The following is a 22,079-nucleotide window of genomic DNA, read 5'->3' on the forward strand; positions in this document are numbered from 1 at the left end:
GATTTCTCGAGTGGTTGTAGTTACATAGTGACTGGAGCTAGAAGTGAGGTAGGGGAATGGGGTCAGAAGGAGCAGATGGGAGTTGGCCAGGCATCTCTCTATATATATAGTTTCAGGCCTTCTCCATGTGGTCTTTCCACATGGAATAATTTGAGCTTCCTCATAGCATGATGGCAGTTGAACTGTTTACATGGCAGCACAGGACTCCAGCATACATATTCCAACAAACAAAGGAAAAGATGCATCATCTTTTGTGACCTAGACCTAGAAGTCATGCTGCATCACTTCTGCAGTCTAATTGGTTATAAGTGAGACATGAGAGATTTAAGAGAAGAGAAATTAGACTCCACCTTTTGATGGTGGGGCAAGTATCTATAAGAACATGTGGAGTGGGGATGTCAGGTTGGCTCAGTCAGTTAAGTGTCTAACTCTTGATTTCAGCTCAGGTCATGATCTCATGGTTCATGGGTTCAAGCCCCACGTTGGGCTCTACACTGACAGAGCTGAGCCTGCTTGGGATTCTCTCTCCCTCTCTCTCTGCCCCACTCCCACTTGCCGTTGTTCTGTCTCTCTCTCAAAATAAATAAACAAATAGGACAAGTGGGCTTAGAAATATTCTTTTGGCCACCTTTGGAGAATGTAATCTGCCACAGCAGCCCTTATAGGGCTCTGGCTTGATTCAGGAACCTCATTTCTAATGTATACCTTGCATAGGCTCAGGTTATCATGATGTCATGCTACGAACATGTTTCTCTGATTTCAAATTACCTCTTTGTTTCAAGCATTGAAGGATTTCTATTTCTTTTTTTTTTTTTTTAGAGAGAGACGATTTAGTTGTGTTTCTATTCTCATATTTCATCCATCAGGCCCACGTGTTAGTAGTGGGAGGAGAAACAGCCCAGTTCAAATGCCCAAAACTGGATTACAACTCTGTTCCTTGTCTCTGGAAACTTCAGTCCCATTTGGCAAAGATTGCCACCAAGATTAAGTTTATTCTCAAGTTTTAACTTGAGACAAAAAAGCACATGGATTCTTTAGCTTACTGTTTTAGTTCTCTTGTCAAAGGTGAACCCAGATATAAGTACAATGAGTCTTGAGCAAAATAACTAAAATAGAGTCACGCCTATATGTCAGTGAACTACAGAACATAAAAAATGTGAAAAAGTCTTGAAAGCAAGAAGAGAGAAAAGATATATGACCTACAAAGAAATAGTCAGAAATCACTCATTTCAAAAGTAACAATGTGAATTAAAATGCAGTGAATATTGCCAACATGTTGGCCAACAATAATTATCAATTAAAATACTATACTGAACTAAAACATTATGTGATTGAAAATGAAAGTGAAAACAGATTAAATTAACAATCATTAGCCATATCAGAAAGAACCACTAAAAAGGAAAAGAAGGAAATTAAACTCAGAAAGAAGTGAGTTGTAAGAAGCAATGATAAGCATAGAAATTGTAAACATACGGGGCATAAATCAGCTCATTCAGAAGTCCTTTCAAGTCATTAAGGTACAGACTAAAAAGAAGAATGGTCAAGACACATCCCTGATATATTCCTTTCAACATTTTATCTGATACATTAGGTGGTGTTTCATACATGTGCTGACCCTTGCAGAGGTAACCACAAGATCCTGGAACTCTATTAATCTCTATTAATTATGACAGGAGAGACAGAGAAATAATTACACGCAAACTAAAGTCTCAAACTCATTTCAGTGATTGGTTTCATCCTTGTTTACTACAGTTCATAAATTATGAAATATACTCCTTTTGGTATTCCCCTGTCTTTCCCTCCACCCAGATAGAGGTGCAAGTGAAAAGTTAATACAACACTTCTAGTTTTCTTCAACATGTAGAGAGCTTAGAAGTCAAATCTCCCATCCTTACAATCTAAAAAAGCAAAACAAACTGAAACACAACTTTTCCTGGGCCCATCAGGGAACTGACACTGCAGGGTAAACTGCCAATCCAAAATCTGGAGAGACAGCAAAATCCAGAGTCACAGATGAGATCTGCTTCCCTGGAGGAGGAGCTGCTGGCACTAGAAGCTGGTAGGAAACGATCATTGTGACAAATTGCTGAGGCTGACAATCGAGCAGCCTGAGACTGAGAAACTCCTGGGGGCCACACTGTTGGGGGGGGTTCCCCCCACTCCGTTGGATTTTACCTTCAAGAAAACTACCAAGTTCTCATGATGAAGATCACAGAAAGACTGGGTGGATTTGGCAGAGGAAGGAGAATAATCATTATGAAAAATGTCCAGAGTGCTCTCTATAGCACAGGTCTACTTCACAGGGAAAGAATGAAGCAGAGCTTTATCCCAACTGGGGGGGTGGGGGTGTCGGAGGATATTCTTCCTACTCCACCTCATCTAGCTCTCTGGCCTCATGTCAGGAGGAAAAAAAAGCTCTTCCACCCTATCAACAGTTTAGAAGGTCACAGCCCTGAGACACAGGCCTTCTAAAAGACTGAGGTTTCTTCTTAAAGTTGTACAATGCTTCCCCTCCCCCATACCATACCAGCTCCCCAACAGGCCTCCACTATCACAGCAGGTTACAGATGAAGGAACTATGACATGCAGACTCTAAGAGTTCTAAGGAAACCCAAAATCTACAGGAGAGAGACATCAAGGGCATTAAAGGAATATGAAGCCTCTGGTACCTATAGCTACAGCAAACATGAAATGCATCCCACCTCCTAGCCAGGTTAACAGAAATTTTCCCAAATCCTATTGAACTCACTTCCTATATTACCCAATACAACATGACCAGCTTTCAACTAAATCTTACAACCAAAGGCAAAATCAAAGGAAAGAAAAAACACACTCCAAAGAGAGCAAGCATTAGAACCAGATTCAGATATGACACAGCTGTTGGAATTATCAGACAAGTAATTTAAAATATCCGTGATTTAATATGTTAAGGAATATGAAGAGTAGACAACATGCAAGAACAGCTGGATAATATAACCAGATAGATGAAAACTCAAAAAAAAAAAAAAAGAATCAAAAGGAAATTATAGAAATCCAAAACACTGGAACAGAAATGAAGATTGATTTGGGTGGGCTCATCAGTAGACTTGACATGGCTAAGAAAAAAAAATCAGTGAGCTTGAAGATAGGTCAACAGAAACTTCCCAAACTAAAAGGCAAAAAGGAAAGAAAAAGAGCAAAACATCTAAGAGCGAAGGGACAATTTTATTTTCAAAAGGCCTAATGTGCATAATTTGAATGTCAGGAAAGAAAAGAAAGAGAAAGGGAGGGAGAAAGGACATCATTAAGCTCGTTGTTAGATTAATGTAGATATAGATGTTTACACATAGAAATATTTGTAAATATGTATAGGTACACAGTCTAATATACACATATATATTTGCTTGCTCTATTAGCTAAGAGGGCATGGAAGCAAAGACACTCCAGTAGTAATTAGCACACTTAGTGCTCAGAACTTGATTTCCAATACCATCCTCTACTAAAAGGGCTGGTTAGGATTCTTTGGAGAAATGGCTAATTCTATACTGAGAGCACAAGTGCTATCCCTAGCCAGCTGCACTGTATCACCCAGAAGCTTTAGAAATGCAGAATCTCAGCCCCCGGGTGGGGGAGGGGGGTGGGGGAGGGGGTACCTACCAAGTAAGAAAATGTATTTTAAAAAGATCTATGGGTAATCTGTATGGATGTTAAACATTAAAAGGTACTAACTTAGGGGCACCTGGGTGGCTCAGTCAGTTAAGCTAAGCATCCGACTCTTGACCTCTGCTGAAGTCTTGATCTCAGGATTGTGAGCCCAAGTCCCATGTTGGGCCTACCTGAATGAATGAATGAATGAATGAATGAAAGAAAATAAAAGGCACTGACTTAGTGGCTATCAAATATAAATCGCCTATCCTCACCTCCCCCCAGCAAAATTCTTCTACTGGTAAATCTCAAGAATTTAGTTCTTCTGATAGACACATTTGCTACAAAAGTTGTTGAACTTACCAAAGATTCTAACTGTAAATATGTTTCTACCAGGACCAAATTTCTAAAGAAATTTTAAACTTTTCTCTAAGTTCTGTACTAGGTAACCATCCTTCTAACAACTTAAAGAATTGGGATGGGAGTGCCTTTTTAACAAGCTAAGCATGCATTAATCAGTTCAAGGTATTGATATACATGAGCTGACTCCAAGAGAGGGGGGGAGAAAAGGGGCTTTTTCCTCTGCCCAGGTGAAGGTGTGTTCACCTCTATCTACAGAGTAGAAAATCAGGCAGAGTAATTACAGGTGGAATAAGGACTATAAGCTCCAGATTACTCTCAGGAAACATTTCTGAGTCTAAACGCACTTTTTAATTAGCTCTTCCAATAGCATCATGCTAATTGGCTAATTTGGAAATGATATGAGACCCTGTGTGCTTTAAAGAAAATCTGTTTGTTGATATATTTATTTGCACCTGAGACTGTCTTATTGCTGGCAGGACAGATATTATTAAAACAGAATCACCTGCTTATTTTAACCAGATTTTTTTCAACGAACACACATGAATTGGATTATCCCTAGGGTTTCAGGAGGAAGTATTAGCATTTTGAGTGATAGGAAATTGCCACTTAGCTGGGAAATAAATGAGCTTTAAATAGATCCCATTATTTTTTACAAGGCTATTATTGTAAATGTTTCATAATAGAAGAAATGCCCTTCAAGTCTATCCTCATTGGTGGTTTATGGTTGGGGTGTTAACCTCTAAGTAGCCCAGCTCTTCACATCCAGCCACAGTGAGTTTTCATATTTTGACTATATAAAATAAAATTACCTTTTATTGGCCCACATAATATCTCCAACAAGTTTCTCTATTTGTTAGCTATGTTGTAAAGAAAATGTATTAAATTTATTTGCCTGGGCTAGGAAACTGGCTTTTTAAAGTTTTCATGGGTTTAACATATTTTACCTTTAACAAGACTATCTGAATACTATAGAAATATGGATTTAGGTGAGAACGTGGTGATATATTTGGATATTTATTTTTATCTCACTTGAATATTTCTCACTGCTTTACTTGTGTCACTCAGAGATAACACTTTATAATCCAAACAAGCCTCACTCTAGCTTACTATTTAAAATGTTCCTTTCCAGCCTAATTACTGCCACTAAATAATAAAAGAAGAAACTGCATGGATCATCCTGGATTTCACAAAGTACAGTGGTAAAAAGTCTCCTCCTTCCAGTTTAACAGTCTTCTTTTTACTCAGTATTATTGAGCCTCTGCAGCTATTCTGCACTGTGGGCTAAGGCTCCTCAGTAAGTTTGGAAATGCTAGGGTGCCCCCTACCGTTGTAAATGGGGAAGCATGTTTCTTTCCATCTCCATTCAGAGAACAGCATTCTCCTGAAAATAATATTTAACCAAAGTTCAGATGCGGGGTGGTTAGTCACGTGGTAAGTGGATGGATGGATGGATGGATGGATGGCAAGAAAATAAGGATATATATGAAGCCCACCTGAGGATAAAATTTAAATTTCGCTACTTAAATGTTTACCTGGTCTAGAGGTCTATCTATGGGGGGAAGAAGGGGAATTGAGTATTACATGACCAAAAATATTTGCGTGTGTTCTTTTCTAAAATAACAGTGTGTATCTTTCATCATGATTTCAAAGGGATATGAAACCAGGGTCATTCTCTCTCTGTTACCTTCCCTGTCGTCTTTCTTGGTAGTATCAATATCCAAGTAGGTGATCCTTCTGCTTAACAATGGACTTCTCACTTTTTGTACTCCTTTCCTTCGATGATCCTATTCTCCACCTGTTTAAGTCACGCAATCCTATTATCACATCCTAGACATTGTCATTACCAACAACTACCACGTACAGAATTTCACTTTGCAAGCATTCCACTTTGTGATCACCAACTCCTATTTTATATATAACTTTTTCATATATATATATATATATATATATATATATATATATATATATATAACTTTCCCACAATTCTTTGACTGACTGGGATAGCCCAATCCATTAATCCTGCCATTTTTCACTATCATTTATTTCTGAACTTCCTCTTTACTCATCTTAGTTTCCATGTTCTATCACTGGAATCAACTCCTTGCATACACTCAACTCCTTGGTCCCTTCCTCCCACCATTTTATTCACCAGGTTAAATTCCACCCCTAAATTCATATCTCCACTTATTCCAAATCTGAAGTGCAGCAGTTGCATATGAAGAAACTAACCAAAGAAAGATACAAAATCAAGTAATTGGTCTCACTTTCAATTTATGATCACCAAATTCAGGAGGGCTGGCAATTTTGCTATATTATTGATAAATCATATTTCACCAAAATTTTAAGCTTATGTTCTTTGAAAGACACTGTTAAGAAAATAAAAAGGCAGGGCACCTGGGTGGCTCAGTCGATTGAGCAACCAACTTCAACTCAGGTCATGATCTTGTGGTCTGTGAGTTCAAGCCCCACGTCAGGCTCTGTGCTGACAGCTCAGAGCCTGGAGCCTGCTTTGGATTATGTGTCTCCCTCTCCCTCTGCCCCTCCCCTACTCTGTCTGTCTCTGTCTCTCTCTCTCAAAAACATTTAAAAAAATTTTTTTTAAAGGCAAGCTAAATATAGAAGAAAATATCCACAAAACACATACGATAAAGGATTTGTATCTATAATACGTAAAGAACGCACAAAACTCAATAATAAGAAAACAAGCCATTTAAAAAAATAGGCAGTGAAGTGCATGCATGGCTCAGTCGGTTAAGCGTCTGACTCGATTTCTGCTCAGGTCATGATCTCATGGTTCGTGAGATCAAGCCCCACATGAGGCTCCAAGCTGACAGCACAGAACCTGCTTGGGATTCTCTCTCTCCCTTTCTGTCTACCCTTACCCTGCTCATGCTTTCTCTCTCTCCCTCTCTCAAAATAAATAAACTTTTTAAAAAACTAGGCAGCGTGTTAGAATGTATACTTTACCAGAGAAGATATATGCATGGCCAATGAGCCCATAAAGGATGCTCAACATCATTAGTCACTAGAAAAATGTAAATTAAAACCACAATGTGCTATTACTTCAGACCTATTAGACGAAAATAATTTTTTCAAACACGATACCAGGATGAACTAGAACTCTCATAAATTGCTGGTGAAAATGCAAAATGATAGAGCCATTTTGAAAACAGATTTTCAGTTTCTCATACAGTTAAGCATATGCTTACCATATAGTCCAGCAATCTCACCCGTAGTTATTTTCCCAAGAGATGAAAACTTATGTTTACACAATACCTATTCACAAGTGTTCATAGCAGCTTTATTCAGAATTGGTGAAGACTGGAAACAACTCAGATGTCTAACTGGTAAACAGATAAACAAATTGTGGTGTATCCGTACAGTGGAATATTACTCAGCAATAAAGAATGAACTCCTGACCCATGCAATGACGTCGATGGATCTTAAAATCGTTACTAAGTGAAAGAAGTCACTCTCAAAATACTAGCTACATATTCCATGATTCCATTGATATGACATTTTCAAAAAGGTGAAAACTACAGGACAAAGAAACAAATGAGTGGTTGTGAGGGGCTAGAATGTGGAAAAGGAGATGTTTACCGCAAAAGGGTACCAGAGAATTTTGTGACGTGATAGAACAGTTCTATGTTGTGTTTGTGACAGTGGATCTTACTGAATGTAAATGATATCTCAATAAATCTATTTAAAAATTGATGCATTGATGCCTGGGTAAGTCAGTTAAGTGTCTGACTTCAACTCAGATCATCTTGTAGTTCGTGAGTTCAAACCCCACATGGGGCTCTCTGCTGTCAGTGTGGAGCCCACTTTAGATCCTCTTTCCCTCTCTCTCTCTGTGCCCCTCCCCTTCTCCCTCTCTCTCTCTCTCTCAAAATAAATGAACTTTAAAAAAATAAATACTTTTAAAAAATAAAAAATAGAATAACAACATGAAAATGGATACAATGTATTATAAAATCAAGATACCAAATACCTAGGAATAAATCTAACAGAAAATGTACAATATCTCAACATGGAAAATTGAGAATTACTGAGATAAAGAAAAGTTCAATAAATGTATGAATGTATCATGTTTATTGTTTGGTAGTCAAAACATTATAAAAATGTCAGTTCCCCCCAATTCATCTTTACACTCAATGCAATCACAGTAAGAATCCCAGTATATTGTGTGTGTACACATTTTTTTTAAAAATAATAAAATGAGGAGCTCTGCTCAAAGCATAGTGATAGACATGCCAGGTGGATTCTAAATTACCTAGAGCAGTAAGTCAGTGGGGATTATCGAATCTGCCAAAATCAACGATGGACACTTACTTAAGAAAAAGAATCAGGGGGATGAGGACAAAACGAAGAAGAAGTCAACATAATTATATTAATATATGGAGAACAAAATAGTACTTACAAGTAGGTGAGATGAGCTATGACCTGAATCAGGTCTTTTGACTCATATTTATTGAGCTAAAATGGTTCTAGGTGCTCACATATGCCATCAAAGCTGCCTTACAAGTTCATAAGGGACTTATGTTATTTCCATTTTGTAAATAAGAAAGCCACAGCTTTGTAAGTTTAGGTGTCCTTCCTAAGGTCACAAATCCAGATTTGTTATTCATATCAAATGCTCTCAGTTTGCTCCTCAAGAAGAGTCTGATTGATAAACTAAAATTGCTAAGCATTTTATGACACCATGTGGCCAGATTTAGTGAAGCGTGAGGGCCCGAAGACCGTGTCATGCCAGGACCGTAATTCTTACAAATAGGAATCAAGAAATCAGCACTACTTTTCTGATGCAACACAATCTGGGGGAAAGGATGTCACTTTAGCAAAGAGTGGAAAAAAACTAAATGATGAATTAGAAATCATTGAAGGCATGAAACTTGATTGAGATGACAGTTCCTCATACTTTCTTAATATAGCCAAATACAAGATGTTCATCTGCATGAAAAGAAAATCTCCAGCATCATGCACCTCACAGCATCCCAAGCACCATGAGCTGTTTGATTCCAGGAGCTGACCTGGTGCAGTGCAGCTGGTTTCACGGTTGGGCTGTCCGCTTTTTGCTGAACCTTGGTCGGAGATGGCATACTGCTGACGGCAGGTTAGTCCACCTATTAAAGGCTGGTTCCCCCCCCCCCATTATAATTAACATACAGAGTTATATTAGTTTCAGGGGTATAATATAACTATTCAACAATTCTCTACAGTTCTCAGTGCTCATCAAGATAAGTGTAATGTAAACCTCTTTTTTTCACCCGTCCCCTCACCTACCTCCCCTTTGGCAACCAGTGATTTGCCAAAGAGTCTGTCCTTTTGTCTTTTTTTCTTTATCAGTTTTGTTTCTTAAATTCCACATATGAGTGAAATCATACGGTATTTTCTTTCTCTGACTGGCTTATTTCACTTAACATTACACCCCCTAGGTTCCTCCATATCATTGCAAATGGCAAGACTTCATTCTTTTCATGGCTGAATAACATTCCATAGGTATGTATGTATACCCACATACCACCTCTGCTTTATCCATTCATCTATGGATGGACACGGGTTGCTTCTGTATCTTGGCTGTTTTAAATAATCCTGCAATAAACATAGGGGTTCATATATCTTTTTGAATTAGTGTTTTCATTTTCTTTGGTTAAATATCCAGCAGTGGAATTACTGAACCATATGGTAATTCTATTTTTAATTTTTGAGGACCCTCTATACTATTTTCCAGAGTGACTACACCAATTTGCATTCCCACCAACAGTGCACCCAAAGTTTCCTTTTTCTCCACATCCTTGCCAACACTTGTGGGTTTTTTGCATGTTTTTTTATGTTAGCCATTCTCACATATGTAAAGTGATATCTCATTGTGGTTTTAATTTGCATTTCCCTGATAGTGATTTTGGCCATCTTTTCATGTGTCTGTAGGGCCATCCTAATGTCTTCTTAGGAAAAATGGGTATTCGGGTCCTCTACCCATTTTTAATTGGACTATTGTTTATTGTAGTTTTAAATTTCTTTTATTATTAATATTTTATGGTGTTAAGTTATATAAGATCTTTATATATTTTGGTTATTAACCCCTCATCTGATGTATCATTTGCAAATATCTTCCCTCATTCAGTAGGTTGCCTTTTTGTTTTATTGATGGTTTCTTTTGCTATGCAAAAGCTTTTTATTTTGGTGTAATCCCAATACTTTAATTTTCCTTTTGTTTCTCTTGCCAGAGGAGACCTATCTAGAAAAATGTATCTATAGCTGATATTAAAGACATTACTGCCTATGTTTTCTGCTAGGAATTTTGTGGTTTCAGGTCTCACATTTAGGTCCTTAATCCATTTTGATTTTATTTTTGTTTATGGTATAAGGAAGTGGTCCAAATTCATTCTTTTCCATGTAGTTGTCCAGTTTTTTCAATACCATTTGTCTTTTTCCCACTGTATATTCTTGCCTCCTTTGTCATAGATCAATTGACCATAAAAGCATGGGTTTATTTCTGGACTCTTTATTCTGTTCTATCGATCTACGGTGTCTATTTTTGATGCAGGGTCTTTTGTGGTTCCATATGCATTTTAGGATTATTTGTTCTAGTTCTGTGAAAAATGTTGGGATTTTAATAGATATTGCATTAAATATGTGGATATTTAATGCTTTGGGTAGTATAGACATATTAACAATATTTGTTCTTCCAATCCATGAGCACAGCATCTTTCCACTTGTGATTTCTTCAATTTCTTTCATTAATATATAGTTTTCAAAATACAGATCTTTCACTTCCTTGGTTGTTTATTTCTGGGTACTTTATTATTTTTGGTGCAATTTTAAGTGGGATTGTTTTCTTAATTTCTCCTTCTGCTACTTCATTAATAGTGTATAAAAATGCAATATATTTATGTATATTAATTTTATATCCTATGACTTCACTGATTTATCAGTTCTAATAGTTTTTTCGTGGAGTCTTTAGGGTTTTCTATATTTAGTATCATGTCAACCGTAATTAGTGAAAGTCTTACTTTTTCATTACCAATTTAGATATCTTTTATTTCCTTTCCTTTTTTAAAAAAAAGTTTATTTATTTATTTTGAAAGAGAGAGAAAGAGAGTTCAGAGGAGGGGCAGAGCAAGAATCCCAAGCAGGCTCCATGCTGTCAGCACAGAGCCCAATGCGGGGCTTGATCTCATGACTGCAAGATCGTGACCTGAGCCAAAACCAAGAGTCAGACCCTTAACTGACATGACTATTATACATTGATTTGTGGTTATCATTAGGCTTATATATAACATCTTATGCACATAGCAATATTGATTGTCAAACATAGGGTGTGAACCCATTCTAAAAGCACTAAGTTTTTACTCCCCACCAACCATGTTTTATGTACATCATGTCATACTTTGCAACCTTTTATTTTGTGAATCCCTTGACTGACTTTTGTATAATTGATTTTACTGCTTTTGTACTTTAACCTCCATACAGTTTTATAAGTGATTAATCTACTTTTTTAGTTTTTTAAGTTTATTTATTTTTGAGAGAGAGAAAACATGAGCAAGGGAGGGGCAGAGAGAGAGGAAGACAGAATTCCAAGCAGGCTCTCCACTGTCAGTGCAGAGTCCAATGTGAGGCTGAACATGAGCTGAAATAGATATGTAACCAACTGAGCCACCCACGTGCCGCTTGTCTAACTTCCTGTGTTTGTTTTTATGTATTAGGAGAGTCAGTTATGTCCCTTGGTCTTGAAAATAGTGGCTTTATGGGGCACCTAGGTGGCTCAGTTGGTTGCATATCTGACTCTTGATTTCAGCTCAGGTCATGATTTCACAGTTCATGGGTTCCAGTCCCACCTCAGGCTCAGTGCTGGTGGCATGGAGCCTGCTTGGGATTCTCTCTCTCCCCCTCTCTCTCTCTGCCCCTCCCCTGCACTCATGCATTCTCTCTCTCTGTCTCTGCCTCTCTGTCTCTCTCTCAAAATAAATAAACTTAAATATTTTTTTAAATAAATTACCCATATAATAAACGAATTATAAAATTACATTTTCTAGAGAATGGGCAATTTTTTAAACTTTAGGTCTCTCTCTCTCTCTTTTATAAGTAATGGTAGACTACACTGTAACAACAGTATCTTAAACAGTAATTTTTCATACTAATAGACAATGAACAACAAAATTCAAAGTCAATCACAGAAAAACATTGACAGAATACATTTTATTGATAATTCAATTAATCAAGTTGTATTACTAATCAAGCTTCAGTGGTGGCTTTAACCCACACTGGTGCTTTTGATGTATAGGAAGAACACACTATGCTGAGGTCACACCTTCTCACCATCCCTATTTCATCAGGCCAGAGCATCAGAGGGCCAAGGCATGAGAGGAAATGATTGTGTGCAATTTGCTACTAAGAGTGCTCTAAAGCTGCAAGTAATGGTGGGTCAGCTGTGTCCTCTTCACATACTTTAAGGGCAATATGCTTTTCTGGCCATAGGAAGAGTTTTTTTTAAGTTTTTATTTAAATTCCAGTTAATTAACATACAGTGCACATAGATTTCAGGTGTACAATACCTGGTGCTTATCACAAGTGCACTTCTTAATCCCCATCACCCATTTAACCCATCCCTCCACCCACCTTTCCTCTGGTAACTATCAGTTTGTTCTCTATAGTTAAGAGTCTGCTCCTTGGTTTGCCTCTTTTTTTTCCCTTCACTCGTTTGTTTTGCTTCTTAAATTCCACATATGAGTGAAATCATATATGTCTTTCTCTGACTGACCTATTTCATGTAGCATAACACACTCTAGTTCCATCCACATCAGTGCAAATGGCAAGAATTCATTCTTTTTCATGGCTGAGTAATAGTCTAGTTGGGGGGGGGGGTATGTGTATGTGTGTGTGTGTAAACACCACATCTTCCTTACCCATTCATCAGTTGATAGACACTTGGGCTCTTTCCATAATTTGGCTAGTGTGGATAATGCTGCCATAAATGGCCATAGGAATATATTAAAACTAACGGCTATCGTGTCATTGTTGGAACTCCAGCTTTTCTTCTCTAAATTCTGCTCCTTGTGTTTGTTTTCCTCAGATGCTAACACAGATTGAAAGCTTGCTAAGCTTACATTCTGTCATACTGACACCTCAAGAGAAAAATAACAAAAGATTGAAGGCAAAATTTTGTCAACCTAGTATCACAAACTAGACTTTGAATTTCATTCAACCAACTAAAATGCATAGACTTCTTAAGCATCTGTCTACAATGCTTTCATTACAAACATCTACATCATTCTGAACTAGGCCTTTGGTGAGATGAAAGATTAACTCTAAGTGCTCATCAAGTTGTTTGGTGTTTTACAGAAAACAATACAATAAATCTTAAAATCCCAAATCAAATTTATTAGCAATACACATAGGCATATGAGTCCTACTTCAGTGACTGACATCTAACATATCTAAAACCAGAATGGACTCAACATTTTAATGAACACAGATTTAACATTTCTTTTTTTAAATGAATGAACTCCAAAAATATCACATGGTTGTTTTACACTTGATCCGGTCTGCATGTTGTAGCTCATCCAGAACATTTCTGATGGTCTCTACAGAAACTTCTCCTCTGTGATGTTTTTTTGATGCAAGATTCCATACATTTTCAAATTCTTCATCAGAAAGCCTGACACCAATGTTACATAATATCTCTGCAATCTAGGGGAAAAATTGAAAGTCAGGCTGAGATCTATGTTTTTAAATTTGTATTTTAATATCTTTAATATTTTTAGAGTGCCTGGGTGGCTCAGTCAGTTAAGTATCTGACTCTTGATTTCAGCTCAGGTCATGATCTCATGGTTAGTGAGATCTTAATGAGCCATGTTGGGCTCCTGCACTGACAGACTGGGATTCTCTCTCCCTCTCTCTCTGCCCCTCCCCCACTCACACTCTAACTCTCTCTCTCAAAATAAATAAATAAGCATTAATGCAATTAAGAGGGTATTCACCTATACTAACCCATATATAAAATTACTTTCAACTATTTAAGTGTTTCTGGTTATTTTAAAAGGTAGTTGGTGCCTGAGTGACTCAGTCGGTTAAGCGTCTTTGGCTCAGGTCATGATCTCACAGTTCGTGGGTTCAAGCCCCATGTCGGGCTCTGTGCTGACAGCTCAGAGCCTGGAGCCTGCTTCGGATTCTGTGTCTCCCTCTCTCTCTGCCCCTCCCCTGCTCGCACTCTGTCTCTCTCTCTCTCAAATAAACATTAAAAAAAATTTTTTTAAGGTAGCAGCCAAATTCAAGCAGAAAGAATAAAAAGTTAGAGAAGACACATTGGATTTAAGTTCCATCTCACTCACTTCTTGTCACTAGGATCTTGTGTATGTCATGTAAACCCCTTGAAAATTCCCTTCTCTAAAATAGGATCATTTATAAAATGTCCCTAACTGGCCCGATATAAACTTTACAGTTGTGAATGTGCAAATGCCAGAGAGATAAAGCATGCATGAATAACCGAGCAAACTAAAACCTGAACATACTGAAAGCCAGCAAACTTTGGTTAGCAACCTCTCTGCAATGATAATTATTAAAGGAAAACATAAGGAAGGAAAGATAAGACATAGAAGTAGAAAGAAATGTTAGAGTGAGTAGAGGAAATAAAAGATTTGAAAAAAAATTAAATTTAAAGGAGGAAAAACATTTATTATGAAGCACACAGAAAAAAAAAAGCAGAGGGAAATAGAAAGAAAGGTTAGACAGTGAATAGGAAAGCCAAAGAAATAGAAGAGTTGCAGAATACATCTATTAAGCGGAATCTTAACAATTTAAAGATCCTGGAGAAATGATGTGCCCTCCTGGGAAATTAACCGTATGATCAACTACACTTGAAATTCAGAAGAGCTGCCAGAAGCTGCAGTTGTACAGCAAAACACCTCAGTGCCCCTGTGCAGAACAGCGTTTTCCTGCTGCCCCACCCACAATGACAGGTAAGGAGTGTCCCCACAGAGTCAACTCCTGAAGTGGCCTCCTCCTCCACTTCCTTTCCCCCTCCTCAGGAGGCATCCCTCCCTTAGGTCCCCATTCCATTGTAATCCACAGATTAGCTGATCTTTCCAGAAACCCGTCCATTCTCACTCCAACCACTCATCTGGATTCTTTTTTTTTTTTCCAGATGTGTGAGACAAAGGATGACTTCCTAGTTAAAAGAATTTTAGGCAACATGCAACAAGCAGGAGATTTTTGTTTCTTTTGGCAACCCTGAACTTCTATTTCATATGGCCGTTAGAGTAATTAAGAGATGTGAAAACACAGTCTGGGGGTGTCCCTTCTCTGATCCCCCGGGGATGGTCCCAAAGGCCAGGCAAAAGGCCTTTCCTCTGAGTTTCTCCCTTCCTCTGTCCCCTACCTCAGTGGGGATGAATTGTTAGAATGAATCTGTTATAATTAAGGTAGGAGTTAGTAAATTTTCAAGTAATCAACTCTTCATCTGAAGTCTCAGAAAGCATCATATGTATGTCTACATGTCTCCTCATATCATTCCTAGCTCTGGATATGAGAGTTCTGAAGCAGCAGTTGTGTCCTAGATTACACGCTGCCTTCCACGAGTGCAGATCAAGCAGGCTGACCATGCATTGCTATTAATCCTTGGCCCTAAGAACCCTAGTGGCTATTCTGATGTAGCTGGTCACTCCTGTTTTCTAACCCACTTAGGAAGAAAATCACCTGGAATATGAGGACCATGTTTCCTAACAAACAAAACAGAAACAAGATACATGGGCTGACAAAGGACGTGGCAACAGGATGGAATATTTTAAATCAGATAGCAGTATATAAGGAGGGTGGCAGAGTGGCCCTTCTCATGCCTACTCTTTGGTTTTGGAGATATAAAACCATGAGATACTTACACAAGGAAAGGAGTGATCCCTTTTGATTGAGTTCCTTAGGAAAACATTTCTTTTTATACATAGGTCCTAGTGGATGTATCATATGAGAGTAATGTTTCCTATCACAGAGGAAACTCTGCTCCAAGAATTGTACCAAAATGTCACAACCAAACTAAATAGTATCCTTAAGAATCCTCTATTTGGGGATCCTGATGACTTTTGTAACATAAAAGCTCAACTTTTTAAAAGTCTAAAATTAAATAGGTGTTGATAAATAAGCATTTTCATCTTTGTGTGTTTATGCAAAGTTGACATGTCTTTCAACTCTTTTGAAATAATACGCTCTACCTCTTTTTTAGATCTTGTCTTGAAGAAGTCTCTTTCAAACACTCCTTTCTGGCCAAAGATGGTAGGATGTAGTAATGAATAGGCATTGCCCTCTTCACCATAATTAGTTCTATCACTGATGCGACGAATTCGGGGGGCAGGGATATCAGACCGAATGGTTGGAACACCATAGATGGGATAACCTAGGACATCAATGAGAGAGGAAAACAGACATTCTACAACTGAGTTATACAATACAGTAGCTACCAGTCACCTGTCACTACTGAGTACACACTTGAAATGGGGCTAGTCTGGGGTGCCTTGGTGGCTCAGTCCATTAAGCATCTGACTCTTGATTTCGGCTTATGTCATGATTTCACATTATGAGATTGGGCCCTGCATTGGACTCTGCATGCTTGAGATTCTCTCCCTACCTCTCCCTCTGCCCCTGCCTTGCTTGCATGCATGCACTCACTCTCTCTCAAAAAATAAAAAAGAAATATCTAAAAAAAAGAAAAAAAGAAAAAGAAATGGGCTAGTCCAAATTGAGATGTGATGTAAGGGTAAAATACACACTGAATTTCAAAGATTTAGTACCCCCAAAAAAGTGAAATATTTAATCATATTGTATTGATTACTTGTTGAAAAGGTATTTGGGAGATCTATGTATTATATATAAAGTGTATATACTATTAAAATTGATTTCACCTGTTTCTTTTTCCTTCTTTTTTTTTTGTGAGAGAGAGAGAGTGCAAGCAGGAAGGGGCAGAGAGAGAGGACAGAGGATCCAAAGCGGGCTCTGCACTGAGAGCAGTGAGCCCAACCTGGGGCTTAAACTCACAAACTGTGATATCATGACCTGAGCCAAAGTTGTATACTCAACGACTGAGCTACCCAGGCGCCCCTCCCTGTTTCTTTTTCTTAATGTGGCTACTAAAATTTTTTAAATACATGTAACTCCAATTATATTTTTATTGGACAGTACTATTCTAATGGGAGTAGAAGCTCATTACACCAGAATATATGGCATATCTAAAAAATCCAGTTAAGAAAAACATGCAAATCCTTAGTCATGTCCTTAGTCTCAGGAAGTGATCTTGACCAACATAAAATAATCTTTCTAACTAACCAAGAATCATCATGCTCAATATTAAGATAATGAGGTGTTATGAGTTGAACTATATTCTCCCCAGATTTATATGTTAAAATCCTGACCACCAGTACCTCAGAATGTGACCTTATTTAAAAACAGAGTAATCGCAGGGTGCCTGGGTGGCTCAGTTGGTTAAGCATCCAACTTCAGCTCAGGTCATGATCTCACGGTTTGTGGGTTTGAGCCCCACGTCACGCTGTATGCTGACGTGGAGCCTGGAGCCTGTTTCCGATTCTGTCTCCCTCTCTCTCTCTGCCCCTCCCCTGCTCATGCTCTGTCTTTCTCTCTCTCTCTCAAAAATAAACATTAAAAAAAAGAAAATAAATTAAATAAATCATTAAAAAAATAGTCATTGTATTTGTGATTAATTAAGATGAGGTCATACTGGAGTAGAGTAGGCCACGCATCCAATGTGAGTGGGGTCCTTACAAAAGGGGGCATCTCACACAGGAGAACACCATGTGAGGGTGAAGGCAGATATCAGGGTGATACAGCAGAAGCCAAGGAACACCAAAAATTGTCAAAATCTAGGAGAGGAGCCTGGAACAGATTCTCCCTCACAGCTCTGGAAGGAACCAACTCCCATCAATACCCTGGCCTCAGACTTTCAGCCTCCAGAACCATAAGATGATAAATATCTGTTGTTTGAGCCATCCAGTTTGCGGTACTTGTTATGGCAGCCCTGGCAAACTAGCAGAAGGAGAATGAAGATACAGAGAAGAGTTTTGTGACAGCTCTTCAAATATTTGAAGGCAAATCTGTTTGTAGCTAAGAATCACATGGTTTATAAGTCTAACAGTTGGTGAAGTCTGCGTAATATTCAATATTCTGCTCATCATAGATCAATTTCATTAGCGTTGAGAGAATCATATTACTTGGGTCATCATTAACAATAGTTCAGTTCTCCCTACATTTACTGAGACCCCCCTGGTTGCTTCAAATACAGAACTGAATGAAAGGTCCTAGGCTTTGAGAAACAGCCTAATGAAGATAAGAGACTGGGGATAATACAAGGACAAAGAACACTTCTATGTTTGCTGATCCTTTTAGAACTCAGCAAATAACGTGACATACTCACAAAGAGAAGGAACAGCTCCTACAACTGCATTGATCTCAGAAGAAGTTGTCTTATAGTGATTAGAAACTTTATCACTTGGCCTCAGAAGTGTCCGGAGAGTCTTTTCCGAGCTCCCTGGTTCTTTTAAGACAGTATCTTCTGGCTTTATCAGGAGAGTTGGTTCAGATTCTTCAATATTAGCCTCCGCAGGGTTTGCACAATCTGGTTTTCTACCTTCAAGCAAAGAGGGAAAGGCGGGGGAGTTGGGGGGGGGGGGTGCGGGGAAGTACAGGAAGAAATTACTACTTGGTGCTTACTGCTCTACAGCAAAATCCATTTTCCTGGTTAGTCCCTCCTTGCTGGTGGAGACAGAGACTGGGCTGATGGAAACCCTCCACTGAAGCCAGCGTCCCACTGTGGGAGAGCAAGGGCAGGCTGATGACATATATGGGAATCCCAATGTGGCCTAAGGTTTCTTCTTGCCACTCCACTCACTTTATTCTAAAATAAAGCTTTTAAATCTGAGAGACCAAATGAAACCATGGAACCTATTTCTCCTTTAAAAAAAAAAAAATTAGAATTTATTTTCATATTTAACTTGAACTACAGGATTACCAGAGTTGTTTCCAGAGTTCTCCCCCAAGGAGGGAGGGAGAAGACATATCGGGGTTGTAAATTCCACACATACCTGATGGTGGCAGGGAACCCCATATATTGCAACATTTGGACTGGCAGTGAGAACACAGCGTGAGCTCAAGAACCGATTATATAAATAATATAGGGTTAGGTTATATACCTCCGTGAATCGGTATATAAAAGAAAACCCTGAGGTAAAACTCCAATTCTAAGACTCTGTCTTTTTGAAGATTTACTTTACTGAGTCATTCCAAAATTTAGGACTGAATTCCTGACACAGCTTTTTCACAGACCTGGTAGCTACACAGCCAGCACTAGAGGGCGCTGTGGTCTTTCAATTTCTAGGAGAACTCTCAGGGTTCTGGGAAAGCCCAAGCAAGGGTTGCAAAGGCAAATGGAACCCCAGTATCAGATTGGTGAGAACCATGGCAAACCAGAAAAGACATGCCTATCTAAAGTCTGCAGCCCCTATTCAGCTCCTGCCAATTGTTGCCATGAACACTTTCAGACCTTGCGTTCCAAAACCTCTAATGCGGTCCCTGCACCCCTCAAAAGGCAGAAATCTGGACAAAGTATGAGAAACAGTTTCTCAGAAAACTGTTTGAAAGCTACTGCCTTATTAACTAACTGGAATTTTTTTTTTTAATTTCAAAAGTAAAAAAATAATAAATAAAAACAGTAACTTGAAAGAAAGAAATGAAGGAAAGAAAAGAAAGGAAAAGAAAAGAAAAGAAAGAAAAAGAAAAGAAAAACAAAGAAAGGAAGAAAGAAAGAAAGCCACTACCTTAGAACACTAACCTCTTTTCCTCTAGAAGTCAACAGTAATATAGAATTTGATATAAGAAAATTCCTGTCAGGGGTACCTGGGTGGCTCAATCAGTTGAAATTCAGTTGAAACTTGATTTCAGCTCAAATGGTGATCCCAGGGTTGTGGGATCGAGCCCCACGTCAGGCTCTGCACTAAGCATGGAACCTGCTTAAGATTCTCTCTCCCTCTTCCTGTGTCCCTCTCCCCGACAACCCCTACTCACCTGTGCTCACACTCTCTCTCTCCAAAAAATTAAAAAAAAAAAAAATTCCTGGCAAAACATTCCTGAGCCCTTTCTGACTAAACCACTGGCCACTATCTTAGAAAATTCTGAGAAGGTGAAAAATTTCAAGGACTCCATTGAAAATGGCTGATGAAGTCAGAACCCAAAAACCAAGAACAATTTGAAAATCTGGTTTCAAACTGGCTTCAGCCCTCGGCCACTACTCCATGAGTTGTGCCAAGAAGAAAATAAATCTATCACCCCTTTGTATTTCTGAGAGCACGAGGGTAGAAATGTTTTCCATAAAATCTTCATTAGGCAGAGAAGAACTTCCTGCTTTCCTTGTGGTTAGAATAGAAAGGCCATCTCAGAAACCCATAAGGGGTCACACATCATCAATAAAGCCCCAAATTTGGTTTTGACCTTGCAGGAAGGCATGACCCAGAAATAAAAGTGAAAACAGTAATAACTTCACTTTTTAGAGAAAAATATTCCAAGAGGAGATAAAAAACGTAAAGTCTTTTAAAAAAGTTAATCTTCCTTAATAATCAAGATTTGAACATTAAAGCAAACAAAGTATCATAACAACTAAATTATAAGAATGTTTGAAATAATACTCAGTGGTAGCAAAGTTAGGGTCAAACCTCAAAGATTTTGCTGATACAATCACAGATTGGTACAATCATTTAGAAAAGCAAAATGAAAATACAGAGTTCTTCTGGGACAATAATAACATTCATAAGAAATGAGATATAATTAGAAACAAAGCTTTTTGAGTGTTACCAATATTACTTTCAAAATATCTGGAAACAACCTAAATTTCAAAGAGTAAGGAAATGGCTTAGTAATTCATAATATATCAGCATGAGGGAACTGAAAATGAAATTTACAGAAAAGTTTACCATAAAACTATTTCTTAATTCCATAGAAATTTGAAAAATAAAGTTTAAAAAGTAAAATAAAAATGGTACATTCACTGTGATTTTAGCTATATTTAAAATATACACACATATCCATATACATAGTATATATGTCTATCAATATATGGTTAGTGATGTAGGAAGTCAATGTAAGAAAATGTAAAAGAAGAAGTGTTCTTACCTCAAATTCTATTTTACTGTTGACTTTTCCTGGGGGAGGGGAGCTAATTAAGACAATGGTTTTCAAACAGTTTTCTGAGGAACTGTCTTTAGTGTTTTAGGTCTCTGTGTAAACTGTTTTGCTTTTAATTTTTTTCTTCTGAATGAGGAGTACATAGTTCCAAATTCAAGAGATACAAACACCTAGATTAAAATGTGAGTCTTGCTGCCACCGTGTCGCTTAGCTACCTGGTTCCCCTTAAATGTCATCAAACTCTTTCCTGTCCTTCCACAGGTATTCTATGGATAAACAAGCAAATAATATGTATATATGTGCATATTTAATATTATATATTAAAGTTGACAAGAGTCAAGCTTCTAGAAAAGTAAAAATATAAAAGTCCATTGAAGAAGTTAGCAAATCTTCAAAAATTAAATACCTTTAATAATGACCCTCTCTTCATACTCTTTCAGAGGCATTTTATCTTTCCAGTTAAGAAAATTTGCAAACTCTAGGTAGTTAATCAGTCCATCTTTATCCACATCACAGTAGTCAAATAGCTGGTCCAGGAGCGTCTCATCTAAGTGCAAGCTGACCTGATCACAAGCCTCCCGAAGCTCAGCTTTATCTATCGCCCCGTCTCCATTCTGTTAGACACAAATCAGAAAAAGATGAAGCAAGCATCATCTTTAAGAGCAGAGTATGCAACATCTATTATTTCATTTAAGAAAAAAAACAGATCTATCACATAAATTCAATGAATTTATCTTATTATTTTACAAAAGAGCAGGCAGTTATTAAGGTAAGTCTTCATTGTGTCATCCTAACATGCGCACAGTAATTCCAACCCTGGTTGGAGCAGGGTGTGGCTCAGAATCTTTGTTCATTCTATTTTAATAATTTTTTTTCCAAATACTTTTTTTCTTTAAATCACGTTGTGGTAGGGCAGGTGT

At 37.9% G+C, this 22,079-nt stretch overlaps 1 protein-coding gene across 2 annotated transcripts in view; it reads right to left on the reverse strand.

Moving 5' to 3' along the window:
* Positions 1–13,347: 13,347 nt before the first annotated feature.
* EFHB (EF-hand domain family member B) overlaps positions 13,348–22,079 on the reverse strand; it is a 48,718-nt gene continuing 39,986 nt past the window's right edge. Inside the window, exons 10-13 of one of the 2 annotated variants that reach the window (XM_007097484.2) lie at positions 21,566–21,773; positions 18,401–18,613; positions 16,191–16,372; positions 13,348–13,677 (exon numbers count right to left, since the gene is read on the reverse strand). In XM_007097484.2, coding sequence (XP_007097546.1) covers positions 13,504–13,677; positions 16,191–16,372; positions 18,401–18,613; positions 21,566–21,773 — 777 coding nt within the window. In that variant the 3' untranslated portion in view covers positions 13,348–13,503. Of the gene's footprint in view, positions 13,678–16,190; positions 16,373–18,400; positions 18,614–21,565; positions 21,774–22,079 lie in introns of those variants that run through there. The other variant, XM_042956974.1, reaches the window with a different exon arrangement.

The sequence above is a fragment of the Panthera tigris genome, chromosome C2, assembly GCF_018350195.1.
Source record: "Panthera tigris isolate Pti1 chromosome C2, P.tigris_Pti1_mat1.1, whole genome shotgun sequence".
NCBI classification, from domain to species: domain Eukaryota; kingdom Metazoa; phylum Chordata; class Mammalia; order Carnivora; family Felidae; genus Panthera; species Panthera tigris.